The sequence below is a fragment of the Lutra lutra genome, chromosome 6 (genome assembly GCF_902655055.1).
Source record: "Lutra lutra chromosome 6, mLutLut1.2, whole genome shotgun sequence".
Classification (NCBI taxonomy): domain Eukaryota; kingdom Metazoa; phylum Chordata; class Mammalia; order Carnivora; family Mustelidae; genus Lutra; species Lutra lutra.
In genome coordinates, this window is record NC_062283.1 from 28,525,304 (window position 1) to 28,545,748 (window position 20,445).

Genomic DNA, 20,445 nt, shown 5'->3' on the forward strand with positions numbered 1-20,445 from the left:
TTATGTATGTACTTTAGGAAGTCCTTTTGCATTCATTATCTCACTTTCTTCCGATCACAACAATCAAATAGGGAGAAGTAGATTTTACAGAGGGAATTGAAGTCTGCTTAGTTACAGGACCTGCCGAGGTTCCTACAGCCAATGTAAGGGAGAAACAACTGAAACAAGTCCTGTAATTCTAAATTCTGAACTCCCCCCGCCCCAATAAAGTAATTGCTTTCATTGTGATCATGCCCTGAAACGTAAAATACTCTCTTTTTAAGTGGGTAGCGAAGGTCTTACACAAGTTGAGGTCTATTTTTTGTTTAGGTAAGGAGAAATGTGTTGAATGCACTGTGAATTAACAATAACCTTGATACACGTCCTATTAGAGTGCTTACCACACTCCATTGTTTATACATTTTCCAACAAATTGCAAAATCCTGAAGACGGTGAAGCAATTTTTACTCATTTTGTATCCTTAGCTTCTGGATTGGCGGACACTTAGTATCTATCAAAGGAATTAACCCCTAAGAAGCACGCCACTCTGACTTGAGCCCATTCTATTTTCTCCCATCCGCCCCCCTCTTTTGTTTCAATCTTGAGGCTTTTGAAAGATTGCAAGGGCCAGCCACGTAGTCAAAGAATTCAGCAAACTGAAAAACACTTTCACCAAAATGTCTAGAGGCAGGCTGGAAGGCGTTGAAATTCAGGCTCCTCATCCCATAGTTCTCTGACAAAAGCAGTGTCTTCAATGCTGCTCTAAAGTCCAGAACCCCTTACATGGACAGAAACTAATGACTTCACAGATTCCAGATACCAGTTTTTCTAAACCATTCAACTTACTCTGTGAACACACCCTCAGACAATTACATCTCTAATTTGAAAAACCATTGCTACAATTCTGTTTCTAAAGGTTATCACTAGAAAACTTCCAAGAAAACAGCAGGAGGGCAATCCCCCCTTTCTTCCTGTCTGGGGGAGCAGCATCTTACTAGAGTTCATGTCCTGGGTCACCAAAGGACCAGCTATTAGGTAGCAGAGCAAGGTGCCGCATTTCTCCCCAATTTTCGCTGAGCGAAGCAGCCCGTTTCCCAAGAGCTACCGCAGTAGGGAGCCTTCAGGGCGTGCCCACTCCGCCTTCCAAGCCTGGCACCCTAGGGATCCCAATTCCTGTATCCCCGAAAACTACGCCCTTTTAGTACAAAAAACTCAGGCATAGGTGAAAGAAAACTTGCGCAAGGCCATTTTTGATAAACAAACAAAAAACCTTAAAAAAAAACCCCAAAGCAAAAATCCACTATCCACCCATCCATCCCTTCATTTTGCAGCGCGGACAACAATGGAGGACTACAACTCCCAGTGAGGCTTGCGTTCGTCCATCCGAGCAGAGACCAATGGATGTCTTATACGTGACTGGCATCGACTAATCAGGTCCAGCCTCGATAAGGCTTTGTCTCCCGACGGTGGCGCGGGGCCTGTTCTCCCGCCTCCCAGCCTAGGCGCAGGCGCGCCCCGCCCTGCCCGCCTTCCCTCTTTCGCCCTCCCCTCTCTTTTCTCTCTCTCAGAACCTTCCTGCGGCTGCGTTCGGACCTCGCTGCTCCAGCCTCCAGGACACGTCCCATCCTTCCAGCCCGAGACTAGCAGTATAGAAAAAAAAATTCCATATCATTTCTTGCCCCGTACACACCTTGAGGCGAGCAAAAAAATTAAAATAAATTTTAACAATGAGGGAAATCGTGCACATCCAGGCCGGTCAGTGTGGCAACCAGATCGGTGCCAAGGTAAGGATTTTGAACCTCTTCTTTTAACTATATTTCTTTAGAGAAGAAAAAAAATCCAGATTAACGATGGCTGTGATACATATTTTCATACCACCCATCGTCAAGCTTTGCCCCTCAAAAGTTTTCCATATATAATAGACGTTTGTAGCTAGAATTTGTTTGCGGAAAATGGGGAATTAGTCTTGGCTGGTTCATTTTGGTGGAAGCTGTTAAGGACCCTTCGGTTTGGCGGTGGGAAGACCGTGGTTCTGTAAGATTTTATTTGAAAGTGTTCTAACGGTCCGAGGACGGGGAGGGAGGGAGATGCGGAAACGTCCAAGACAAAGCGAGGCGAGGTTTCCCCATGTGCATCCACTCTTGGCTGGGCTTCGCCGGAGGGGGAAGGGGCGAGGCTGGGCGGCGGCTGAGGGGAGCCTGGATCCCACGGTGGGGTGGGGGACGCGGTGCGCCAGGGTGGGCTGCACTGCTCGGTACCCTTCCCAAAAGATAGGCATCTCGCGCGCCCGCGATTCCCGAGGGGCGGTCCCATAATTCTTTGTGGATGGAAGACCAATAGCTGCTGGATTAATTTTTATTTCCTTACATCTCCCGTAGAGAGACCCTCTTAGGGCGTGAACCAATATAAAGAAAGAGGGTAGGAGAGTCCTTTTCTTTAAAGGGTCCCTCAGGACTAAACGGTGGAAGAAAGGAAGAGAATCCTTATTTAAAGCAAGGGGTAAAAAGCTAGCAAAGAAAGAAAATTCCGGGGCCAAGGCAGGGGGTGGGGGATGTTTTCTTTGGTAGGTTTTTTGTTGTTTTTTTTTTTTTTTTTTTTTCGCGCGGTTACAGTGTAGCGGGGGAAGGGCAGGGAGGAAGTGCTGCTGCTACGTTGTAGCAGAAGGGCGGAGCCCCGGGCGCCCCTGGCGCGCTGGGACAAATGCGGCCCTGCCGGCCGGCTGGGGGCGCCCTAGCCCAAGCCGAGCCCCGCCTTTCGTGGGCGGTATTCACACCACGCCCACGCGCGACACCTCCCTTTGTCAGTGGCCGGGCGGGCGCCGCAGTCACGTGGAGGGCGGGGTTGGGGGGGTGGTCGATTGCGGCAGCATCTGGTCTCCAACACCGGCCCATTGTGCGCGGTAGGAAGGTGTGCTTGTCCAGTCTGGTTGGCCGTTTCCATCTCCCTCTCCTCACACTCCAACCCTACAATTTCCTGCGATCGCCAGGCCTCCTCAGTTGCACCTCGTCTCACATTCCAGGCAATGAAAGCTGCAGCTTTCCTGGAGTTGGGGATGTCTAGTAGAAGGATATGGCGGGCAGGGGGAGGGAATGCCACAGGCCCTAGAACCAGGCTTATCACGGGCGTGTCCGGGATTAAAATGTATGTAGGTCGGGTGGGCATAATTGGCTGGAAGTCGCATTGCTTTCCCTCCGCAGTTCTGGGAGGTAATCAGTGATGAACACGGCATCGACCCCACTGGAACCTACCATGGTGATAGCGACCTGCAGCTGGATCGCATCTCCGTGTACTACAATGAAGCTACAGGTGACGTTGGGAGTCCAGGGAATCTTGGGTCCCATCTCCTCTTCCCGCTTCTCTGGGGTCTCTTCCAGCCCTGGAGAACCTCTTAATATTTTTGGATGGATCTCTTTTTTTTTAAAAGGAGGCCTTGGTTTGATTGCCCACCATGGGGCAAAAGATTGGCTCCTCTGCCCCCTGGTGGCCGCACTTGGAATCACAAGTTAGGGTCCCTGGCGGTCTCCCTGCTCCAGGTGATCTCCTTTGCCAATTTTGACTCTTTTTTTTCCCATATAGGTGGCAAATATGTTCCTCGTGCTATCTTGGTGGATCTAGAACCCGGGACCATGGACTCTGTTCGCTCAGGTCCTTTTGGGCAGATATTCAGACCAGACAACTTTGTTTTTGGTGAGTTATACACATATTAATAGGTAATGCTGTTCAGCGTATTTGAGTAAAGGAGACAGCAAGGGCTAGTAGATTATTGGTATACTGGAGTGCTTAACCAGGGCCGTGTTCTGAAATCTTTAATACAGGCGTTGGTAGTGACTCCCTAGTTGGTAAATAATGGGGGAGGGATGTATTACAGGTGAGTGAGAAAGAAGGCACATTTGTGTACACAATTCCAAAAGTTAAAAAGTGGAAATTTGGTCCTTTTATCTTTCTTTACTAATCAAGCTTGCCTCTCCACCCCATTCCAGGTCAGTCTGGGGCAGGCAACAACTGGGCCAAAGGCCATTACACAGAGGGGGCTGAGCTGGTTGACTCAGTCCTGGATGTGGTGAGGAAGGAGGCAGAGAGCTGTGACTGCCTACAGGGCTTCCAGCTGACCCACTCACTGGGTGGGGGCACAGGCTCTGGAATGGGCACCTTGCTCATCAGCAAGATCCGAGAAGAGTATCCTGACCGCATCATGAACACCTTCAGTGTGGTACCCTCACCCAAAGTGTCTGACACTGTGGTTGAGCCCTACAATGCCACCCTCTCCGTCCATCAGTTGGTAGAGAACACAGATGAGACCTACTGCATTGACAACGAGGCTCTTTATGACATCTGCTTCCGCACTCTCAAGCTGACCACACCAACCTACGGAGACCTGAACCACCTCGTCTCAGCCACCATGAGTGGTGTCACCACCTGCCTCCGCTTCCCTGGTCAGCTCAATGCTGACCTCCGGAAGCTAGCCGTCAACATGGTGCCCTTCCCACGGCTCCACTTCTTCATGCCTGGCTTTGCACCTCTGACCAGCCGTGGAAGCCAGCAGTATCGGGCCCTCACTGTGCCTGAACTCACCCAGCAGGTCTTTGATGCCAAGAACATGATGGCTGCCTGTGACCCCCGCCATGGCCGTTACCTCACTGTGGCTGCTGTCTTCCGTGGGCGGATGTCCATGAAGGAGGTAGATGAGCAGATGCTCAACGTGCAGAACAAGAATAGCAGCTACTTCGTGGAGTGGATCCCCAACAATGTCAAGACAGCAGTCTGCGATATCCCACCTCGTGGCCTCAAGATGGCAGTCACCTTCATTGGAAATAGTACAGCCATCCAGGAGCTCTTCAAGCGCATCTCAGAGCAGTTCACGGCCATGTTCCGGCGCAAGGCCTTCCTCCACTGGTACACAGGTGAGGGCATGGACGAGATGGAATTCACTGAAGCTGAGAGCAACATGAATGACCTTGTCTCCGAGTATCAGCAGTACCAGGATGCCACCGCAGAAGAAGAGGAGGATTTCGGTGAGGAGGCTGAAGAGGAGGCCTAAGACAGAGCACCATCACCTCAGGCTTCTCCATTCCCTCAGCCTTCTTCCTCAGCTGCCCCTGTCCTCTCCCTCAGAATTACATTTTCTGCCTCTGTCTCTTTTTTTCTTTTTTGGAGGGGGATGGTCCTAGAACACAGTGCCTGGCACATAATAGGCGCTCAATAAATACTTGTTGTTTGTTGAATGTCTCCTCTCTTCCACTCTGGGAAACCTAGATTTCTGCCATTCTCAGTAACCCTGTATTTCCTTTCGGTGTCCCCTTCTCCCATCTGTCCAGTTGGTATTTCCCTTTGTTTTATAAGATAATTCTCCAAGAAGCTGGGTCTCATCAGATCCCATCTAAAACCAAGTGCTTAAAACCCAGTAGATGGCCACCATCCTAAGCCCATGTGGTAGCCCCGGGGAAAGGAAACAAAGCTACCTCATAGCAGTAGAGGTACCTATAAGGAAGGGGTAGGGTTTTCGATTCTAGAGCAGTTTTGGAGAGGGATATCCAGGCTCTTGAGTCCTAATTTCCAGGAATTTCCCTGCTCCTCTCAGCTTCAGGAGAGGTGTTGACAGTATTATCTCTTTTTCCGTCTTCCAAGCTGTGTCCTGAGCTGTTTCTTTTGCAGGGGTCTGCCCTACCCTGTTAAAGCAGGTTCCTTCCCTTTTCCTACATAACCACCTTCATATGTTGGATTCCTTCCTTTTCCCCTGGTTGGAGAAGGGGGCCAAGAAGGGGAAGAGGGACTAGCCTCCAGAAAGACCCTCCCCATCCCCACCCTTTCTTAGCAAACACCCAGCTCTGCTGTATATATACAGAAAGGTTTGTACTGCCACCTAAATCTTTTGAATCATTCTTCCAGAGAGGGGACAAGGAGACCCTCCCATCTTTGGCAACATCTCATTTTTTCCTTTTGCTATTCCCTCCCCTGCCCTTGGCTTCATCCTGTCCTACACTTCAAATTTCTATTTTGTGTTGAACTTGCTTTTTTTCATATTGAAAAGATAACATTGCCCCAAGAGCCAAAAATAAATGACAACTGAAAAAATTAAGTTGCGAGATGTGTGCTCATTTAGGGAAAGAGTACCAGTGGATACAGGAGGCTCAAGTTCAGCACCACATACACTTTGCTCTCCATGAACTGATGAGAATATCCTTATACTTAATGGACCCTCTTTTTTTTTTTTTTTTAAGATTTTATTTGACAGCTCACAAGTAGGCAAAAAAAAAAAAAAAGGGCAGAGAGAGGGGGAAGCAACTCCCTGCTGAACAGAGCCTGATGTGGGCTCGATTCAGGACCCTGAGATCAGAGCCTGAGCTGAAGGCAGAGGCTTAACCAACTGAGCCACCCAGGTGCTCCAGCCTCTTCTCTTAATCCTAGTACCCAAACTACCCCAGCACCTCACTACCAGCCTCAATAACTGGGATAGCCATAGGCTCAGATACACAGGATCAATGAGAATTGAGATGAATGTTAAGTAGGGCATTAAGTGCCTCCCAGCCCATCAACAACCTCCTGGAACTTAGAAATGCAGATCTTTAGGCCTACCCAACCAGAAACCAGTTAACTAGCCATCTATTTTTAACTACTCCAGGAGAATATTGGCAAATGCAGAGTTGAGAGCTATTGCCCCATATAAAATGTGTAGCTCATCCAGGGCATACAGGGTTCATTTGGGCTATGGTATCTTGATGTTTTCTCTTACCCTTTGGGATTTTCTCAGTTAACATTAGGGAAAGTTAACCAGTGGAGAGTATCACTTAATGGTCCCATTCTAAAGTAACACCGTTAAACCTAATACAACATGCTTCTAAGTACACAAAATCTCAAAGTGACCCTGGAAATTTAAGTCTATAATTTCCATATTTTCAGTAGTTTTTGGGACTACGTCAATTCTCACTACTTCATTTCAGCATGATTTTCTGCCTATAACCAACTTTGCAGGAAAAAAGTGGTACAATTTTAACAGTGTACAAGGTAACTTCTCCCATTCTTTTTTTTTTTTTTTTTTTTAAGGTTTCATTTGACAGAGATCACAGGCAGGCAGAGAGGAGGAAGCAGGCACCCCACAGAGCAGAGAGCCTAATGCGGGCTCAATCCCAGCACCCCAGGACCTGAGCCTAAGGTAGAGGCTTTAACCCACTGAGCCACGCAGGCGCCCCTAACTTCTTCCATTCTAAAAAATATATTGAATGAAGGGAGTAAGCTACATTCCAGCATTAATTTTGAATGAGTTCTGCTTTATTAAGTTAATTGTTAATCAGTATTAGTGCTTTTTAACAGCAATTGATTTGACAAAGTTAACCTCAGGCCATCCCTCAGTTTTGGTCAGGAAAATTCTAGACAATAGGTGCACGTGGTCTAGGAAGTTAAGTTGGGGGTGAGTAAGATAATCAGAAGGCTGGCATGGAACCCCTGGGGGACTGGTAGTCTCGGCAGTGTGGGGCTGGGAAGAGCAACCTTTCCCCTCCAAGGCAAGGCACAGGCTATTTGGCAAGGAGATGGGGGGAGTACCCCACTGTCAAGGGCATGCTCAGGGAAGCCAGTTGTGCATGCAGTATGGGTACTATTCTGGCAACCATGAGGCTAGGTACTGGAGCGAAGGTTGGCTCAGGCTGTTCGCAAAGGCTTGTGGTTAACCTGGTAAAAAGACAACAATGATGAAACTTGGGAGTCGTAACCTGTTCTCCCAGCTCCCCATCTGGATGAGGGCTGCAGGGAGGACATGCATTTCAAAAGTCTTCTAAGAAGTTTTTTCTGCCACCCTACCTTACCCTCTTGTCAAGTGGTCATCAGGACCTGTCCACAGCAAAAAAATCACTGAAAAGGAGTGGAGGGGGCTAGAACCCTGCTTGCACAGACTCTCCTTAGCTCATCTTTCAGGGCTTTCAATGCCGGCTTCAAGAAGAATCCAAGGAATCTAACTTGAAGGTCACTGTTATGGTCTACTGCTTTCACTTACATATGTAATTTTTTTTTAAAGGTACTTTGAGAGAGAATATGCACAAGCAGGGGGAGGGAGAGGGACAAGTAGTCTCAGCACTGAGCACAGAGCCCAACACAGGACCCCAAGATCATGACCTGAGCTGCAACCAAGAGCTGGATGCTTAACTGATTGAGCCACTCAGATGCCCCTATATAATTTTTTCTTAAGGACTCTCATATATAGTATGTGCCAGGCACTGTGCTAAACACTACAAATACCCATTTGATTCCCTTAATAATTCAATAGAGTAGATACTATTATTAACCTGATTTTAAGGTGAGGAAAAAGGTACATAGAAGTAGCTAACTTGTCTAAGGTCACAGCTAGCATGACCAGAGCCAGGATTCACTATGGTTCCATATCCTGCTCTCTGACCTCTGTCATAATCTGTAGGTAAATAAACAGGCACCAAGAAAAGCAGTAATGGCTGCAACCAGTTCCTTGTACTAGTGGGGCGACCACAAGGCTCTAGAAGACAGTCAGCCTGGGTTTGAAATCTAGCTTTACCAGCCGTATGATGGGGCACAGTTCCTTAACATATTGAAAGTTGTTTCTTTACTTTGTAAATACTATATACCCAAAGGACAGTTTCGTTAAAAAACAAACAAGCAAAAACAAAAACCAACCATTTGTGTAGAAGCTTAGCACTCTGGGGACACCTGGAGGGCTCAGTGGGTTAAGCCTCTGCCTTCAGCTCAGGTCATGATCCCAGGGTCCTGGGACTGAGCACCACATCAGGCTCTCTGCTCAGTGGGGAATCTGTCTTGCCCTCTCCCCTTCCCCCCACTCAAGCTTTCTCCTTCCTCTGAAATAAAATCCTTCTAAAAAAGCAGTAGCAGCAGCAGCTTAGCACCGCATCTAGCATATAGAAAATAAAGATGTCAATGGCTCTGGAGCCTCCTGGGTGCGGGCCTAGTACTAGGCCTACTGCATCACATGCCTGGGGAACCCAGAAATTTACAGGAAATCCATGGTGCTCACCCTAGAGACCCTCACCTGGGAGATGCTGACGCCTGTGAGTCTCTCCACGCTCTCCGGCAGGCGGGTCAGGATGTCCAGTACTTCCCCGGTCACTTTGGCCGCCCCCATGGTTCCACCTCCACTGGACACCAGTGTGATCTTATTGGCTGAGGTCAGGGGACCACTGATCTCCTCTGCTACCTGGTAGGTGAGAGATGCACACTCAGCACCTGTGGTCTGATCACACCCCTCCTCAAACACCTTACCCTGGGCTTCGAGATCATTGACATTCTTCAGTTTGTAAGGATCATCCCTCCTCACTTCAGTCACTGGCTTATAATTCCCACCCCTAATTTATAGTTCCCTAGTCTGGGTCTCCCCAAGCCCCTCCTTTCTCCCCCCACCCTATACTCCCTGGTTCTGTTCCTCTCCTGGTGCCCACACCACCTGCAGACCTGGGGCAGCTTCTCCAGCAGCATGTCCAGCTGAGCGGCCTCACGGTACAGCTGGAATGCTTCTGCCTTCTTGGCCATCTGCTCGGCCTCGGCCCGAGCTCGAGCCCCTATGGCAAAGGCCTCGGCCTCCCCACGCATCTGAAAACAGTATAGGAAACTGTGGGACTGATGGCTGTTGTTAAGGACAAGAAACCCCAGCTCAAACAGCAACCCCCACTTGCTCCACAAGCCGCCAAGAGCCACCTCTTAACTCACCCTCACAGACTCAGCTTCTGCCTCAGCTTGCATGATCAGCTGGGACCTGGGCACAGAAAGGGAAGTGGAGGGAGGGGCTGAGGAAGGGCCAAAAGGTAGGCCCTGCTCGAGAGACACAGGCGTCTGTAACTCGAGTTCCATAGGAGTTAAGTTAGTGAAGGCCTCAGCTCTTCATATGGGGGCAGCCAGGTCATAAAGGACTAGGATGGGGCCTGGGAGGGGCATTTACTTCTCTGCCTCAGCTAGGCGCTCCAGCTTGTAGCGCTCGGCTTCCGCGGGCTTCCGAACTCGGGCCTCCAGCTCCTTCTCTCGGCGGGCGATCTCCTGTTCCTGCACTGCCACCTGCTGGGCCCGCTCCACCACCTGCACCTGGACCCGCTGCTCCTCGATCTGCTGCTTGGTTTTGGCCACCTGAGTAGGAGCGATGCTAGACATCAGGGCTGAAGAGCAAGCTCCCAGGAACCACAGAGAGAAGCCAGGGCCAGGGCTCCTGGGTGAGATTATTCATACAGTTAAGTACATGAAACTAGTCCCCGGTCAGCTTAGCCAGCCCAGGGGAGTCCATCTCCCATATGGCTTAGGGGATGGCATGATCCTCCTCTGAGGCAGAGGACAGGGTAATTTCCAAGCAGCCTTGGCATCAAGAGCTGGACAGGGTGGGGATCCAACCCTGTTCTTCCTCAGGCCAGGCTAAGGGTCCCTCTGTTGAGCTCCCATATTAGTCTATTTTTCCAGTGTCCCTCTGTAGAGAATGAGCACCTGGAGGGCTCTGATGCGTGGTGGCCATCTTCCACCTACAGCCTCACTCAGAGCCATCCACTTCTCTCCATCTGAGCTGCTGTAACCTTCCTGCAAGCCACCATCAATTCCAGCCCCCCCTGCAATTGCTTCCTACTGGCTCTGGCGGTGATGCTGGAGTGTGTATGTATCTCTTTCATTTTTATTTTTTGTATATGGTACACATTCAAAAGAAAAAAAAAAGAACAGTGAGAAGCAAGGTTTCTGTCCACTTATTTCCTTAAACCACCTTGTTCCTTTCCCCAGACATAGTAACTGTGACTAGCTTTTTCTGTACTCTTCTTCCAGGAACATTCTAAACATTTACAAGAACATGTACATATAGAATTCCTCTTATTTACACATATCTCATTTTCTTATTCCTGTAGAGTAGATATCTGAAGGCTCTTGCCAAGATTTTGGTGAGAGAGGTACCAGAGAGGAGCATGCTTCTCTATGCCCCCAATGCTCTGGCTCAACCATGGACCATCATCCCTGAGGGTCTTATCAACAGCAGAGATTATATCCCTGCCTTTACTGCATCCATGTGTTCACTCCAGAGGAAAGGTGCTTCTGGACATGGCACCCTGTGCTGTCACTGACCCTAAAATTTCAGACCGGTTCCAAATTGACCAGTTGCTCTCTCCTTCAATGTGCAGGATCTCTCTCTCTCTCTCGGTGTTGGAGTCCCTCCTGCCCCCTTTTTAAGGCCCACCTTTTGATGAAATAACCCTAAGTAGCTTCCTTGGAAGAAGTACATGGGCAGTAAGTTTTCTGAGATCTTGCTTTTCTGAGATTTTTTTTTCTACCCTTTTGTTTGAATGACAGTTTGATTGAGTACAGGTTACTACGTTAGAATTCATTTTTTTTAAAAGATTTTATTTATTTATTTGACAGAGAGAGACACAGTGAGAGAGAGAGAGCACAAGCAAGGGTAGTGGGAGAGGGAGAAGCAGGCTACCCGCTGAGCAGAGAGCCTGACATGGGACTCGATCCCAGGACCCTGGGATCATGACCTGAGCCAAAGGCAGACACTTAATGACTGAGCCACCCAGGTGCCTCTAGAATTCATTTTCTATCTGTATTTTGAAGGCATTGCTCCAATGGTCTCCTGGCTTCTTGAAAAATCTGAAGTCATTTTGATGCCTGACCCTTTGTGATCTTTCTCTCTGGAAGCTTTTAGATCCCTTCTTTGTTCTCTATGTTCTGAAATTACACAGGGTATTTGTTTCTTATTCGTTGTATTGCACATTTGGTGGACTGTTTCAATCTAGAAAGTCATATCTTTCAGAACAGATAGACATTTTAAGTATTTTTTCCACTGGTGATTTTTCTCCCATTTTCTTTGTTCTGTTGATTTATTTGATTAATAAATCTGTAGATTAGGATTAATAAATTTATTACAATTAGAATTTATTACAATTAGATTAATAAATCCAGACTCACTAGAATTTGTGATTTTTCCCCCTCATTTCTGCCATCTTACTGACTTGAAGAGCTCTCGTTTTGTTTTCTGTTTTATGTCCTGATTTTCTAGATGTGAATTCTTCTCTTATCTCAGAGAATATTAAAAAAAATTTTTTAAGCTTTCTTCTCCTTCCATAGTATGTATCCTCCAAGTTGCTTTGCTGTTTGTGGTTTTAGTCTCAGACTTGAACACTGCAGGATTTCCTCATATATCAGGGAATCCCTGGCTGGCTGCTCACAGTGAAGGAGGTCTAAAACAGTGAAAGGAAACTGTGGGCATGTGGGTGAGGCTTGTTGGCTCTGAGCTTCACTATGGTGATTTGGGCAAGTCATCTACTGAGGAACCTATGATTCAGGATCCTTAAAGTCTTTCCCTTTGCACTGGTCATGTTCCTCAGCACAGTCTTCTAATGACTTCTTTGGAAGATGCATCCAGGGGACAAATGGATAAGGAGGTTAGGGGAGGCTGTCAGCATTTAGGATTCAATGGTCATATCGTGCCCGCCACTGATAAAGTACCATTGGCTTAGTCGATTACGATGGCTTTCTGGCTTCCAAAATGATGTTTTCTGTTCCTATCAATCCTGTTCTCTCCATCTGTTTTCACCTTCTCCTTCTTCTTTTTAAAAATCACTCTATGTGGTTTTAGTGAGGTTTTAGAGGGAGTGCAATTAACTGTATTTATTCAATCCATCACCTCTGAAAAAGCTTCCAACTTATCTTCCTGCTTCTTGTCTTCTGAGAATCAATCCTTCACACAGCAGACACACTGATTCTTGTAAAAATGTGAATTAGGGGATGCCTGGGTGGCTCAGTCGGTTAAGCCACTGTCTTTGGCTCAGGTCACGATCCCAGGGTCCTGGGATCCAGTCCCACATCTGGCTCCTTGCTTGACGGGGAGGCTGCTTCTCTTTCTGTCTCTGCCTGCCACTCTGCCTGCTTGTGCTCTCTCTCTCTCTCTGACAAATAAATAAATAAATAAATAAAATCTAAAAAAAAAAAAATGTGAATTAGACCATGACACCTCCCTGCTTAAAGTTCTCCAGTAGGATTCCACTGGGCGTGGAATTCTCTTTTAAGTCTCCAACACGGCCACCTGAACCCTATGGGACCTGGCCCTGCCTGCCTTGCCATCTCACTCACAGCATACCAGCATATCAGAACCCTCCTCTCTGTTCTTGGGACACACCAAGCTCTTTCCTACCTCTGGGCCTTTGCATGTGATGGTCCTCTGTCTAACCACATATGGCTATTTATACTTAAAATTAATTAAAATTAAAGGCACCTGGGCGGCTCAGTGGGTTGGGCCTCTGCCTTCAGCTGCTGTCATGATTTCAGGGTGCTGGGATTGAGCCCCGCATTGGCATCGGTCTCTCTGCGCGGCAGGGAGCCTGCTTCCCCCACCCCCCGCCCGCTTCTCTGCCTACTTGTGACATCTCTCTTGGGTCAAATAAATAAAATCTTAAAAAAATTAATTAAAATTAAATAAAATTTAAAATTTAAATAAATAAATAAAATTTAAAATTCTGTTCCTTACTCACATTTCACTAGCTACAGCTCCACAAGCCACATTTCAAGCACTCAGTATCACAGCATTTACAATTACAGATTTACAGCATTTCCATCAACACAGAAACAGCACTGGCTGAGAATGCTCTTGGCCCACAACTCCTTACATTGTTGGCTCTTTCTCATCTTCAGGTTTATCTCATAAATCACTTCCTCACTGAAGGTTTCTTGGATTACCCCGAACCTCTGCACTGTTTTTTTCATCCCTCTGTACATTTCCTTTATAGCACTTAAACAAGATAATTAGAACCTATGAAAGTTATTTACTTGCTTACTAGCTGTTTCCTGTTTTATAATCTAAGCTCCACAAGAGCAGGAATCTTTTCTGTCTCATTCATACTTACACCCTCACTTCCAAAACAATGTCTGGCATATCTTAGGCACTTGACAGATATTTTGTTGAATGAATTCCTATTTCCCAAGTACCTAGCACAAAGCCTGGCACAAAAGAAAAGAGCTGATAAAAGTTGGAACAGAGCCAAAACCTGCCCAATCCTTTGATTTGCAGATAAGAAAAGCTGTATTTAGGTTAAGGACCATTGCATAGTGGAAATGGTTTCCACTATGTTAATGCTCCTCAAATGCCAATGTGTACATGAATCCCCTAAGGATTTTGTTAAAACACAGATTCTAGGGGCACCTGGCTGACTCAGTCAGTAGAGCATGCAACTCTTGATCTCAGGGTTATGCATTCAAGCCCCAGGTCGGGTGTGGAGCCTAACTTTAAAAAAAAAAAACCCAATTCAGATTCTGATTCAGTCAGCAGGACTGGAGCTGGAGATTCTATATCTAATAAGGCCCACAGCAATGCCGCTGCTACTGGTAGGCAGACCACACTGAAGCAAAGTTCAGGAATTTAATATCATAAACTAAAGACGTTTTGTATTTCAGTATCCTTTAAGCCTATACCCACTCGTGGCAAAACCAAATTTCATAACATTGCTATCCTTTGGGTAAAGGTCTCAAAGTACAGTTGAATCTCATTATTCATGGTAGATCTGGTCTATAAAATACCCATGAATACTGAATTAGCAAATACTTACTTTCTTGTTAGGGGAAACATACCGTTAGGTTCCTGTGATCCCCTGTTCACGACAGATCACTATATATGCTTGCTATATATGTGTTTCTGTTTAAAGATACCTTATATAATATACATATTCATTAACAATGAAGTTATTGCTGACAGCACTATAACTCATGCCTGAAAGAAGCTTATCCAACACATGTAATTTCTCTGTAAGGCATATCACAGTCTCCTTGCACTTAGGAACACTTAGCACTTTAGCAGCATGCTTGGGGCCATTTAAAGAGCAAAACCACCAACAAAGACTACAAGAATGCAAAAACTGTAGCAGTAAATATACCATGAAAATGACACTGTTTACATTATGAGAGCTGAAACAAGTAGGCAAAACGTCTTGTTCAGCCTCAACTGCACCATCAGGCAACTCAAATTCTTCATCGCTCTGTGCATGTCTGCAAATGATCACAAAGGTGCCACGAGGGCTGCTTCTGGGATTTACCAGTAAAATTTACCAGTAAATTTTAGTGAGTAGGCCCATTCTCAAATACAGAATCTGCAAGCAGAGGACTGACCATGCCTCCGTGCAGTATCAAGGGCTGCCCCTATCTCACTTTGCAGGATGCAAAGCCAAGTCCATGTTTTCCTTCCTTATGCCCTTCTCGGATCACCAGGGCTGTTGTGAGCCCATAGAAAATCAGAAAAACGGGCCCCCTCCCCTGGGTGGATGTGGCAACAACTCACCTGTGTGGGAATGCGCAGCACGGTGAGTGTGGAGAATGGGCTGGATGTTAGCTTGTTCACCCACCCATCCAGGTGCCCTTCCCCAGGGGACAATCTGCCCAAACATATGATCACATCCTACTGACCATATCCCTTCTTGGCCTTTACTTTGCTTTTCAACTGAAACGCCTGGGTCTTTCAAATCATCATATGGAGGAGTTGGGTCAGAAATGTAGAGCCAGAATAAAGGGATCAGAGTTAGAATATGAGAAAGTGTGACAGCCTAAGATGGAGGGCTTCAGAGGAATGAACTGCCCAGTGTGAGAGCTCTGACCTGAAGCTGATAGGCGAGGTCAGCCTGTGCGCGGCGGGTGTTGACCTCGATGTCATATGCTGCCTTCTTTAGCTCATAGTCTCTCTGCGCCTTGGCCATCTCGATCTCACTCAGGTACTGGGCAGACACCTTCTCCTGCTTAGCTTTGGCTTCCTGTCCACACAGATATCAGGGAGGAAGTTAGAGTAGAGAGAGGAAGGCCCCAGGGGGGACAGCCTGCTCACCAGGCTCCCGTGCATGTGCCTCATCTATTTCCTCTGCCAACCCAGCTCTACGAGCCCTCACTCAGTTGTGCCCCTTCCATCCCGTCTCCCACTGCATACCCAAGAAGCCCATGGGGACCAAGTGATCCCCCAAGTAGAATCTATCTCACCCGGATCCCAGCATCCCTTTTGGCTTCTGCCTCCCCAATCCGAGCATCTTTTTGGACTTGAGCTGTTCTAGCCTTCCCTAAGGAGTGTAAATAGTCCTGTGAGAGAGAAGCAGCAATCAGAATCCTCGGGAGGATTTAAGAGATGGGAGCAGGGAACTGGAGAGAATCAGCCACCCAAATTTGTTTACCTGATCATCATGAATGTCCTTCAGGGTGTAGCTAACCACACTGATGCCCATGTTGACCAGGTCTGAGGAGGCCACTTTGAAAACTTGCTCTGAAAATTTCTGTCTGTCCTTATAGATCTCCTAGGGTAACAAAATGGTGGGAAGGAGGAACTTAAGCTCTCAGTCCTCCGGATACTATCTCCCACAGACTAGGTGGGTCCTTGTGCCACTCACTCTGGTATCTCTTCCAGATCTTTCCCTGCCCTCAAGCCCACCTCCACAGTCATGTGAGCGCATGATAGCCCTCTGGTGGCCTCCAGAGTCTCCAGTGCAATGTGGGCAATCTCAGCCTCTGTCTTCCCCAGGAACATCTCTGGCAGGCAGCTGCCAACATCTCCTGTTCGCCCCTGGATTTCACCTGTAATCAGAGTAGGGATAGCGAAAGTGTGGTGAAGGTCTCATATAGCCGGTAGGAAGCAGGAAGAGAATGGAAGAGTCCAAGTGCCTTGGGACTAGTCCCTGGAGAAGGTGAGACTTAGCAGAGACATTTCTCTGCAGTCAGAGGTTTGGGAAGGCCATGATGAGAAGATTCTCAATGTCTGGGCACAAAGAAGGTGATGAAGGAATGGACTCCGGGTGGGTAAAGGCTCTGAAAAGCCTCACCTGGGCAATGCCAGTGACTGAGATGGGGACCCCATGGCGAGTGTAAACCTTTTCACTCTTGACATTGAGGGTCAGTGTGTTGAGAGAGATCCTATGGGAAAAAGAAGGAGTGGACAGTGAGAAAAAAAGAAACGAGGGAAACTGGGGTTTCCTTCCCTGGTTCTTTTTCTACTACCTCCTGGATTTGCTGGATGCAGGGCAGGACAAAGACACGTCCTCCAGCCACCATGACGGGGGGCTTCGGCAGAAACCTGCAAGGTGCGAGGGCAGTAAACTGTAGCACCAGGGGTAGGGCTAGAATATGGAAGACTGAAAAACTGAAGTGAGGGGCGGGAATAAGCCCCACAGGGAAATCTGGGAGCCGGGGCAGTTTGGGCCTTGGAAGGGCAGCACTGGTAATCACAAGTGGGTGGCTTGCAGCCGGCGCTGGGGGTGGGGGGACAGAGGCCCGCGTCTGGGGACCTGGTAGGGAGAAGGGTAGAGACCAGACCCGCAAGGGTTTGGGGGCCACTAGCTGAGAAGAGAACATTACTTACCGGAGACCACCATGGCCTCATTTGGGCCACAAGTGAAAAACATGGCTCAGGCTGGAGCTGGAGGAAAAGAAAAGGAAGCCTTTGCGGGCGGGGGTCTACAGGAGTGAATATTCTCCCTTTGCCGTCAGTCTCGCCCAATCTCCAGCCAGCAGGGCCCAGTCCCTTCCGCACCTTTCCGCTAAGGCATTTGCCTGTTCAATCCCACAGATCCCAGGGACTCCCTCCCCTTCGCCGGTTTACAGCCACTCCCTTCCCCCTGCCCCGTCCCGCCTACGGTTGAGGGCAGTTTCTGGCTCCGGTGATAAGCTCTCTCGCGCCTTGAGGCCCCCAAACCTTGCGCCACCCTCCCTGCTCCTCCGTGGTCCGACTCCATCTCGCCTCCCCACCCACCTTTCCGCACGCTGGCGGTGGCCCGGCGGCGGCGCGCAGCGGATTCAGGAGCCGACCAGCGGTCCCGGGGAACTGTCTTCCAGCCAGCGGCGCCCGCGTTCGCGCCCCTCACTGGGCCGCACCCGGTAGCTGCGGCAGACGCGACCCCGCCCCCCCGCGGCCGGCATCCTCCGCCCCGCGCGCTCCGCCCGCCCCTTTCCCGGCACGCCGCGCTCGCGCTGGCAGCCCGACTGCAGCCGTCCTTCCCCCGCCTGGAGCTCCGCCCCGGGAAGCGGGACGTGACCTCCGTGGGCCTGCAACCCGGGCTGGGGAGATTGCTTCATCTCTGATTTGCCCCGCGGTAACTGGGAAAACCGCACACGGGGCAACGAAAGACTGCATCCGGTCACCCGGGGCGGAGCGCCTGCGGAGGACGTGGCCCCAGCTCCTCCAGCACGTCCTTGGTGCCGGAAGGCGGGGAGGGCTGGGGAATCGCCGCTAACAAAGATTCGTACACTCAGATGACTACTGACAGTAAATCGACTTTATTTGTGTTCACAGAACATACCGGGCGACCCACAGCCGCCCGCTGACAGCCCACCGACCTTCGACACCTTAGCCACCCCTTGGGGGCAACTTCGAGAAGCTCGAAGGCAAAGGAACTTAAACCCGGTGGTCCGTCAAAGCCTCACACAGTAAATCCAGGGAGTTGAAATCCTGGAAGACGGAATACCAGCCCCTAAACCTACGACCCGCCACCATCGTTGACTCTTAGTCCGGGCGCTCTCTCAGATCCAGGACCTCTACCTTGGTTCTCGAGGTTCTCGAGGAGAACCAAAGCGCCCAGCCTCCACCTTTGCCAAAACTCAACAAATTACCAAGAGTTCTGCGTTTTCAGCAGGGAGGCACATCTCACACCCCTGCATAAGTTAAAATAAATATTACATACACCCCTCCATCACCTAGGGGGACATACATAAATACAGATTAAATATTAATTAGAATCACTGAGAAATAAATAAATGACGCTCTTCCCCACGCGGCCTAGCCCCGGAGTGTCGGTGCTCTTTTCATCCCGGGTTCGGGCTGGCGTCTCCGCTGCAGTACTTTGATTTTAAGTTGCCTCGGAAGTCCCAGTTTGGGATACGCTCTCGCGCACCAGGTACACCTGGTGTTTCTTTGGTTTTTCGGATTCTTTTGGGTGGGGGGATGTGGGGAGAGGTCCCGTTTAGAAGGCGGCCGGGTGTTGCTGTAGAAAAGTGCTGAGGTCCAGAGCGTAGTCCGAGGGCTCAGAGGTCAGATTAAGGGGCTCGAGGACCAGGGGCGCCGGGGTGGGCGCGGGGGATGCGCCGTTGGGGGCGTCCTCCGGGGCCAGCGGTGCCGGCACACTCTCTTCAGCCATCAGGATCTGGCAGAAGATGACGGCGAGCAGGAGAAAAAGGAGCCTTTTGGCAGGGTTTGGATCCTCGACTGGCAGCTGGCGCCGGACCTGAAGAGACACAACAAAGGCGAGAGATTAGCTGAGGACCCCGGCGTCCGGCCGTTCCCCCTGCCCCTCCGGCTGCCCACTTCCACGACACTCACCACTCGTGGGTAGAGGACCCTACGGCTGCGCTTCCGATGCCCGCGGGAGGCGCTGATGCGCGCGGCAGGGGCCACCGCAGGCTCCGGGAGAGGGTCGAAGGTGAAGATCTCAGGACCAGAGCCCCGCCGGGATCCGGGGCTGGTGGAGACGGGGGTCGGAGCCCGCAGGACTGTCATAGTGGGGAGGGAGCTACGAGAGTGACACATGTCGCACGGAGCGGAGCGGAAGGCCGAATGCAGACCTACCGCGGTGCGGAGCAGATTTTGTGCGCTCCAGAATTGGGCGGGGCCTTCTCAACTCCACCGGCGGCTGGGAGTGGTGGCCGGAGCAAGCTGGAAATTCCGACGGTTAAACAAAGAGAGGGGGCGGTGACTTGGCCTGTGCAAACTAGGCGCCCAAGTGTGCGTTGTGAGCGTGTGAGTTGTGAGTGGGGTGGGTGAGATCCCGGGCTGCAGGCCCATGTCAGGGCATGTGGGGGTTGGAGAGCGGCAAGCAGATAGCTTAGGAGGTGGTTAGGCCACTGGCCCCATATCTGGGGAGGTAGGAGGACTGACATAAATCTGGCCATGCTGGGAGCAGCGACCCAGCAAAGCCAATGAATTACAGCTACACACGCACATTCATACACTTGTAGATACACACAGAACAACACACACACACACACCCAAGAGGAAAGTCATCACAGAAATAGCCAAAAAGACAGAGAAATGAACATGCTAGTACACACAAGACATGATGCTGCTTGCCCCCCCCCCCCCCACACCACATTGTAGGGGCAGAAAAATCGTCCTTTCTTTCCTTCTAGCTTCGCTGGTTGGTCTAACAATTAAATTGATGTAAGTTAACAGGAGAAAAACAGATTTAATTACATACTTCAAGAGCCGAGGAAGCCTTGAGATTCAAAGGCAATTGAGGTTCATAAGCCCTCTGGAGCTAAAGAATGGAAGAGGAGCCTGGGGCTTCAAAAGGGAGGAGGCCAATTCAGGGGAAGATAAGAAGAGGGGATGTTTGGGAGTCAGATGTTTGCCCTGCCAAAGCCGGTAGGACCGTCAGATAGTTATCTTCTGGTAATAGCTGTCTTTGCAGTTCAGTCCCCTATCTAAACTCTTTTAGGCAGTTAAGGAAGAGAGGCAAAACACTGTTCCTGAGTCTGCTGGGTTTTGATTGCCTCCAGCTCAAAATAACTCACATGCCCAAG

At 49.3% G+C, this 20,445-nt stretch overlaps 3 protein-coding genes across 3 annotated transcripts; 1 reads left to right on the forward strand and 2 right to left on the reverse strand.

Annotated features, from left to right (window-relative positions):
• Positions 1-1,542: 1,542 nt before the first annotated feature.
• On the forward strand, positions 1,543-5,201 carry TUBB (tubulin beta class I). Its single transcript, XM_047732289.1, has 4 exons — positions 1,543-1,763; positions 3,177-3,285; positions 3,556-3,666; positions 3,960-5,201. Exons 1-4 carry the CDS (start codon positions 1,707-1,709, stop codon positions 5,015-5,017), a joined length of 1,335 nt encoding a protein of 444 aa, XP_047588245.1. The 5' UTR covers positions 1,543-1,706; the 3' UTR covers positions 5,018-5,201.
• On the reverse strand, positions 3,959-17,980 carry FLOT1 (flotillin 1). Its single transcript, XM_047732311.1, has 11 exons — positions 17,684-17,980; positions 16,936-17,008; positions 16,370-16,514; positions 16,116-16,235; positions 15,928-16,023; positions 15,555-15,707; positions 9,890-10,071; positions 9,661-9,706; positions 9,406-9,543; positions 8,987-9,151; positions 3,959-7,644 (listed from the first exon to the last, which is right to left on the reverse strand). Exons 3-11 carry the CDS (start codon positions 16,463-16,465, stop codon positions 7,615-7,617), a joined length of 1,026 nt encoding a protein of 341 aa, XP_047588267.1. The 5' UTR covers positions 16,466-16,514; positions 16,936-17,008; positions 17,684-17,980; the 3' UTR covers positions 3,959-7,614.
• Positions 17,981-18,188: 208 nt separating this feature from the next.
• On the reverse strand, positions 18,189-19,497 carry IER3 (immediate early response 3). Its single transcript, XM_047732333.1, has 2 exons — positions 19,247-19,497; positions 18,189-19,151 (listed from the first exon to the last, which is right to left on the reverse strand). Exons 1-2 carry the CDS (start codon positions 19,451-19,453, stop codon positions 18,891-18,893), a joined length of 468 nt encoding a protein of 155 aa, XP_047588289.1. The 5' UTR covers positions 19,454-19,497; the 3' UTR covers positions 18,189-18,890.
• Positions 19,498-20,445: the final 948 nt, after the last annotated feature.